Source organism: Musa acuminata, chromosome BXJ2-7, assembly GCF_036884655.1.
Source record: "Musa acuminata AAA Group cultivar baxijiao chromosome BXJ2-7, Cavendish_Baxijiao_AAA, whole genome shotgun sequence".
Taxonomy (NCBI): Eukaryota; Viridiplantae; Streptophyta; class Magnoliopsida; order Zingiberales; family Musaceae; genus Musa; species Musa acuminata.
The window spans coordinates 25,172,156-25,180,062 of NC_088344.1; the positions used below are offsets into that span (position 1 = coordinate 25,172,156).

At 38.2% G+C, this 7,907-nt stretch overlaps 1 protein-coding gene across 1 annotated transcript; it reads left to right on the forward strand.

Moving 5' to 3' along the window:
- The first annotated feature begins 243 nt into the window (after nucleotides 1-243).
- On the forward strand, nucleotides 244-5,902 carry LOC135617453 (serine/threonine-protein kinase STN7, chloroplastic-like). The gene is made up of 10 exons (XM_065117665.1): nucleotides 244-670; nucleotides 750-839; nucleotides 1,045-1,164; nucleotides 1,263-1,367; nucleotides 2,198-2,366; nucleotides 2,465-2,558; nucleotides 4,373-4,466; nucleotides 4,573-4,629; nucleotides 4,852-5,265; nucleotides 5,567-5,902. Exons 1-10 carry the CDS (start codon nucleotides 275-277, stop codon nucleotides 5,723-5,725), a joined length of 1,698 nt encoding a protein of 565 aa, XP_064973737.1. The 5' UTR covers nucleotides 244-274; the 3' UTR covers nucleotides 5,726-5,902.
- Nucleotides 5,903-7,907: the final 2,005 nt, after the last annotated feature.

The following is a 7,907-nucleotide window of genomic DNA, read 5'->3' on the forward strand; positions in this document are numbered from 1 at the left end:
ACAGTCCCTCTCAACCACATGCCATACTCCTCTCACTACTTCCATTGCTTGCCTTCCCACCAATTTTGGCCTACTTGTGGCCAATGGATAATCACATATTTATAAGTCAATAAATAAATAAACAAACAAATAAATAAATAAATAAATAATCACACATGTATGATATACATGATTAATAATTATTTTTTTTGTCAAAATAAAAATAAAAATCAATCCTTCCTCGGTTCGCTACCTTCTTAACGTTCGCATGACCCCCACAGAACCATAAGAAAGAATGGCCACCGCCGGCCCACTCCGCCTCGGCCTCGACCTTTCCTCCTCCTTTCTCTCTGCCCATAGGCGCCTCGGCCACAGCGGCCCGCCGAGGCAGCCTTCGCCTGCGTTGCCGGCCGGTCGGAGGGCGGCGTCGCCGACGAGGGCGGTGGCGCATCTGCATGACCTCTTCGTCGGGGTGGGGGTGGGGCTCCCCTGCACCGTTATGGAGTGCGGCGACATCATCTACCGCAGTACCCTTCCCCGCTCCACCGGCCTCACCCTCACCGCCCCCGGCGTCGCCCTCGCCCTCGCCGCCGTCTCTTACCTCTGGGCCACCCCCGGCGTCGCCCCCGGCTTCTTTGACATGTTCGTCCTCGCCTTCGTCGAGCGCATCTTTCGCCCCACCTTCCGCAAGGTCGCGCCTTTTCTTTCCGCAAGACCTCCACTTCCGAATTCTGATGCCAGGGGTCACTTCACTTGGTTCTGTTCTGCAGGATGATTTCGTTCTCGGAAAGAAGCTTGGCGAAGGCGCCTTTGGCGTCGTCTATAAGGTCTCCTTGGCGAAGCCCAAGCCCTCGATCAAGGTGTGCTCCCCTTCTTTTCCTCTGATCAAATTATGTTTTTTGGAATCCGCGACGCATTCAGTGTTGATTGGAATCTCGATTTGTTACTCTGGCTATAAAGATATCAGAATAAATAAAGTGCGCACAATTGAGTTATGGTCGTGGTCGGCCTAACTTTTGTTGTTGGGATATTTGTCTTAATCCTTGTTTTTTTGGTTGTAAAAAGGAAGGTGATTTGGTGTTAAAAAAGGCCACCGAGTATGGAGCAGTGGAGATATGGATGAATGAGCGCGCACGGCGGGCCTGCACGAGTAGTTGTGCAGATTTCCTGTACGGCTTTCTTGAGGTGTTATGCTGTGACTCTGTCGATGATCATGTTTTTTTACTTTAGATAAGGTTGTCAAAGATTGATTGTTATGACAATTGCTGTATGTTTCTTCTCAGAGCAAATCCAAAGGGAGAGGAGGAGGCGAATACTGGCTGATTTGGCGTTTTGAGGGTGAAGATACGCTTGCGGATCTCATTCAAAGCAAAGAGTTTCCTTATAATGTCAGTCCCACTTTAAAACTATTGCTTTCTATTTCCTTTCCTTTGTTTTAAACACATGTTCTGGTGACCCTGGCCAATTAAAGAAGAGAAATTTAGGTTTCCATGGGATCCTAACTGTTGTTACAACTAAAGAATTAAACTCCCAAGTTTCTATATCATTAATTTTACATAAATTATAGAAGGAAGATTATCAGTGAGCCAACTGTGCTATGATGTGTGTTCTTTAGGCATTGCCTGTGGTTAAAGCAACGCTTTTATAAAAATTGGTAAACTTATCAGAAGGTAGATGGATATTGCTTAGATCAATGAGTATTGAAACTTAATTTCTGGGAATAAAATTTCAAGTAGCTTTAGAGCAATCTGCCCTTTCTTTCATCTCCTACTACTAGTAATGACCATTCGGTCAACAACTTTAGGATTCGTATATGTCAAGGAAACAATGCTATAATAAATTAATAAATGTGACCAAACTAACACAGTCGAGACTTGAAAATTGTTAGACTGTTCAAAGTACTCTAGCTGAAATTTTCTTGAATTTCAAGATCTGGATCGCTTGAGCTCCTTTGCATTGTCAACTTAAGAAACAAAAGATTGAATCATCTACAGACTATTATTAAATATCATAAAACAGTAATGCGACTACTAGATTGGTTTTGGCTTATACTGCTCCTAGCACCTGTTTCTGAAGTTGTTTGCTTAGTCATTGTTAACTTATTTTATTTGAAGGGTTTCTGAAGTTGGCATAGTTTGTTCGTATTTGATTTTTCTTTACAACTTCTGTCATGTGCCTTGATATGTACCAGCTGTTCTTTTAATGTAAATGGCTTTAGGTAGAGGCTAAGATTCTTGGAGAAGTTCAAGATTTGCCCAAAGGGTTAGAAAGAGAGAACAAAATCATTCAAACAATCATGAGGCAACTTTTATTTGCTTTAGATGGACTTCATTCAACTGGGATTGTCCACAGAGATATTAAGCCTCAAAATGTGATTTTCTCTGAAGGTAGAAATTGTCGCGACTCATGATATAGATGTGTAAATTTGAGAAATTATGTTGTCTGATATCAACATGATGGTATCCGATCAATTGTGTTTTTGCAGGGGCTCGTACCTTCAAAATCATTGATCTAGGAGCTGCAGCAGATCTGCGAGTAGGCATAAATTACATCCCTAAGGAATTTCTTTTGGACCCACGGTACCTGCAGTTCTTTCCACCATGCATATCAAATATGTGAATCAATGTTAATTTTTTTTTTTGTATATTATGGCTTTATCTTATATTTTTTAATGTTAAACTCTTGGCTTCTGAAAACTTTCTCTTGGTACTAAATTAAAGTTGATGAGTATATAATTCTTATTAATTAGCTAGTAACTTAACGATGAAATATCACCTAGAATATGACTTGACATTCTGTAAGTTTATCCATAAAAACTGCAAATGGTTAAGACCGAAGAGTGGCTCCTGAACTTTCTAAGAAAGAGGTCATCCATCATACTAGTTTCCCATGAACTTTAATGCATCTGTATGAGTCCTTTTTTAAAGAGTAGTTTCAGCTAATTTTGTGTAGTCTTATGGAGTTTTATAAACTAGCTTGGATTCGTAGTTAGATTAGAGCACTAATATCTCTTTACGTAGACATTCTTGTAAGTCCTAAAGATTATGTTTGGACTCTCGTTTTCTCTCCTCTCTTATGCTACATAAAGTAGATTAGGAGTAATTTCAATTTATATTATTTGGATGCTTAATCGCGTACTCAATTTGAGAAGCATGCATTAGAGATCATACTTTTAACATTATACCTTTATAGATGCCAACCGCTCATATAATATAGGCACTATAAGGCACCAAGGTCCTTTATCGCTCGAGGCGCTAGGCATCTTGCCTGAGTATAGCAAGAACATCAATAAAAAATTATAAGGACAAAAATAATCATTAAAGCAAGAACGTCAATCAAAATATTGGTTTTATATCACTACAAGTGTAACATAAATATTACGAAACACCAAATTACAGAAGCCTAACCAGATATCTGTAGGGCACTCAATCAAAAAATAATTATTAAAGTATCAAACTAATTCATGATCAAGGTTCATCTATGTTCTTATCTTCTCCACCACTTATTTATATCCCTCAATCCATTCTGTTTCATATAATTAATTTCCTCTTCTTCTGCATTTACTATCCTTAAACTTGATGTTTTAGCACTTATTACTCGTCTTACTTGTTGTTCAGTTGATTTCATTGTTTCTTTAATTAACAAGTGTCCTTGTTCCATCACCCTATTTAAAATTGTGATCACCAGAGACCTAATACGGGCATTATTTTCCAACCAACCGTTTATTTGTATCATCAATATGATTTGGAGATATAAGACCAATATTGTTCCACAACTAATGATGTTATTATACTTTATACCATTGATTATGTAATCTTTGAAATTCCAGTCGGTTTTTTCTTTTTATTAATTTTTTAAAAACGAATTTAAGTTATAATAAATATATATGGAACAAAAGGACAAGGAGAAGGTCATGTGCAAGTGGCTAGGGTCTAGAAGATCGGGCGAGATTCCTGGCAAGTGCTTGGCCATCCATGCCTCAGCTGAGGTGCACACTTTGGTGGTGCTTAATTGAAGGTGCCTCACCTAGCACCTCTCAAGGCACTTCCTCACCTGAGCGCCCAAACTCATCTTGACAGCACTGATTTTCACTAATTACAAGGTCGCCAGTTTACCTTCCGACCATTTTTTCTTTTACCAATTGATCATGATCACATTGTTTTTGAAAGTTTTCCAACTCAGCATTTCATCTTCTTGAACCTAGGTATGGTCTCTAATTTGAAGATTGAACAGAAGAGAGGCTGTGTATTTGAGATGAAATCTTGAGTTTATACTTATAAAGCTTATCTGGTCACTAAATCTTCCATTTCTTTTTCTTGCTATAATTTCAACTCGTTACTTATGACGTGTACTTCTTCTCAAGCTCTAATGCTTACCTGCCTACATCTTGCAGGTATGCTGCTCCTGAGCAGTATATTATGAGTACACAAACACCATCTGCACCCTCAGCACCAGTAGCTACAGCATTATCTCCAGTCTTGTGGCAGGTGTTTTTGGTTCATCAAGCTGCAAAAATTTATTCTTTATTCTGTTATAAAATTATTTTACTAGAAGGTTAAAGTTTATCTGTTATGGTGTTTTTCTTTTTTACAGTTGAATTTGCCTGACAGATTTGACATTTACAGTGTGGGCCTTATATTCCTGCAAATGGTAAGTACTCTAGTCAGACAAAATAATGGTTGCTGCCATGTTCTATTGTTTGGTTCAGATTCTTTTTTCATCTCAGAATCCCATTCTTTGGTCCTCTTTGATCATCATTGTAGATCTAACTAGAAGACAGAATATTATCTTTGTTGTTTTTTGTTAAAAAGCATTTTCTAAATCAAATTAAAATATTGTGACTAACTTGCTCTCACGTTTTTTCTTTTCCAGGTATTTCCATCCCTACGAACTGACAGCAGTCTTATACAATTCAACCGTCAGCTGAAGAGGTGTGGCTATGACTTGAATGCTTGGAGAAATCTAGTGGAACCTCGTGCCGGCCTAGATCTCCGTAAAGGCTTTGAACTGTTAGATTTAGATGGGGGTATCGGCTGGGAGCTCCTCACATCCATGGTCCGTTACAAAGCACGACAAAGAACAAGTGCAAAGGCTGCCTTAGCTCATCCATACTTCAACCGTGAAGGTCTTCTTGGGCTGTCCCTAATGCAAAACTTGAGGCTTCAACAGTACCGTGCAACACAAAAGGATTACAGTGAAGCTGCCAATTGGGTCATTAAGCTTATGGCCAAGTCGGGGACAGCATCAGAAGGAGGCTTCACTGAAGCACAACTTCAGGAACTGAGAGTAAGTACAGTAATTATAATATTTAATTGAACACTATACAACATAAGCTAATAATGGCATTCCATGTTTGCAATATATAACTTTTGGAGGTTAATTGAGTTATCATAATTATGAGGGAAAAGCTAGCACTAAGTTCAACTTGTCTATCTCAATGCATACTAATTAATCAATACTTTTCAACTAAATCACAGGACACAAATGGCTTAATAAACTGGTACTATATGAATGGTGTGTAACTAATACTTTTTCAACTCAAATTGACATAGTATTTATTTAGAGTGAACTACAATTTAATTTACAGGAAAGGGAGCCAAAGAAGGGTAGTCCTCAGCGCAATGTACTTGCATCCATTCTTCGTGTGCAAAGGAAGATCATAAAAACTCTCAATGAGAGCATGGATGAGCTGAACAGACGAAGGAAAAGTCTGTGGTGGAGCCGCTGGATTCCCAGAGAGGAGTAAGTAGAAGCAAAAGCTGTCCTGTAAATCTTGTGAAGTAGTATCGTTGTTGTCTAATGTTTTTGCAAAAGAGATACATGTAAATATATGTTGTCACTACTGAGCATATGATGACAAGTTCACCTTCATTTGAAAGTCATGTAGTTGGCATGCTTGACAATATAAATTGAGGTTTATACTTGGATCTTCTTCATGAAACCTGGAAGCAATTTGTAATTTGATGATCGTGTTTATTTCCATGATGATATGTTTTGTAACTTTGTTTGTGCCTACCTAACACTTATAATCTCTCCCACCTAATCCTTCTTGGTTTGTTAATGTTGTTAGGGGTGCAAATCAGTCAGCATTTTGACAATAAAATAATAATGGGCAAATTACTTAAGAATCCCAGCCTGGTTTGTATCAATCAATAAATGATACATTTACATGTATCTTTTTTTTTAAAAAAAATTACATCACTTCTTCTCCTCATCTTCCTCTTCTATTCTACCTCTTTATCTTCTTTCTTGTCTCCTCATTCTCCCCTGTATTCTTCCTCTTTTTATATGTTCTGTGCAGTACTGAACTATACTGACCATCGACACATTGGTGTTACTTTGGTCTGGGCATTACTGATATCCAATTTAAATCAAATTTTAAATATAAAGTAATGTATTCTAAAGATAAAAATATATTTTAAATATCTTAAGTTACTTTTATCTTGCAGATAAATAGGACAAGAGCAGGAACAATGAACAATAAACAAGAACAATCAACCATAATGTGAAGAAGAATATGCTGACTCCCATGCACAAGGAGTAGCTACCTAATTATTGAAGTTAGGGTTTTGGGTAGTTTTGGTTACATTATCACTGATGGGAATGCTTTGGACTATGTCAGTTGTGTTGTCATTAGAAAGAGTACTTCAGGTAGTGTTGATCGTGTTATCATCAAAGGGAGTGCTTCAAGCCGTGTCATCAAAGGAAGTACTTTGGATTGTGTCGATCGTTTTGTTGTCAAAAATAGTGCTTTTGTACCATATCGATCATACTACATTGAATGTTACATTTTGGGTCATGTTGGCCGCATTGTTAGACTTGACGTTGGACTTAGGGTTTGAGGTGGCATCCAACTAGAAAATGTAGTTCTCTTTGTGCATCTTATCCACTCATGTGAGATGTCATTGTTGCTTGATTCGCTTGTAGACATGTCGTTTTGACAGTTGTGTTATATTTGCCTAGATTTGATTCTTGACATCCCACAATGATGGTACGATAACTTTCTTACATAGCCTCTCCATGGGCTTCCATGTGTCGGGTATCATAGCCGAACGATTGCTTGGGATAGCCCAATGATCGCCTTTAACCACTATAAATAGTGGGTTGATCTCATTTGCTACCCAACACCTTTAATTGATTCAAATTACACTTAGGCTTTTCCCATACTTTAACTTTCAAACTAAGGTTTGAATGCCTTCAAACTCTTCTTCCTCTTCTTGTGGTTGGGACTCATATGGGTTGCCGATTCTATCACCACCCTCAGTGTTGATGAGAAAAACTTCTCCTTTAAAGGGCCCAAAGTGGCTATTTTGAGGAGGCTACTCTCTCACAGGTGAATCGCTCAAGCAATAGAACCCCACTATCCTTGATGGGTTCGTTCGACTTTGACTCGATAGTTTTTGCCTCCAACTTGAAACATATCCAAGAGACTTTTCACATTCCAACCAAGTTCAAGCTTATTGTTACTTAGCTTGATAATCGACCCTATGAGTCATGTTATTATTTTTGCACATGCACTAAAGCACTAGAGGTAAATCATCGATTCTCCCTCTACTCTTTTTTTTATCAAGTCTTTCTAATATTGGAAGTTCTTGTCTACCCAGATGAAATCAAATTCTTGGAGCTATCTTGCGACTTTTGTCGGGAAATGTCAAAGGCTCTGCATTGTCTCAGACCCTATTGCTTGCTTATTATAATATACTCTTTAGCGGTTTGGCATACTTCCTTTATGTCCACTATAGCTACAAATTTAAGGAGGCTTTGACCTCTAACAAAGGTTGGCAAAGCAGATATTTTTTTTTAATTTCTTTAAGGTGGGGGTGGCCAATCAAATACTCAGAATTAAAGCAAACTTTCGATGCCCTTTCATGCAGGAAAGGTAAGATTTATATAGGCCCCAATCAGTTTGAAATCGGAGCTCAAAATTA

Excerpts from the sequence above, each read along its gene's own strand:
- LOC135617453 (XM_065117665.1), top strand. The coding sequence starts at position 275 with ATGGCCACCGCCGGCCCACTCCGCCTCGGCCTCGACCTTTCCTCCTCC. Across the intron at positions 840-1,044 it reads AGCCCAAGCCCTCGATCAAG|GAAGGTGATTTGGTGTTAAA; the intron begins GTGTGCTCCCCT and ends GGTTGTAAAAAG. Across the intron at positions 5,266-5,566 it reads CACAACTTCAGGAACTGAGA|GAAAGGGAGCCAAAGAAGGG; the intron begins GTAAGTACAGTA and ends TTTAATTTACAG.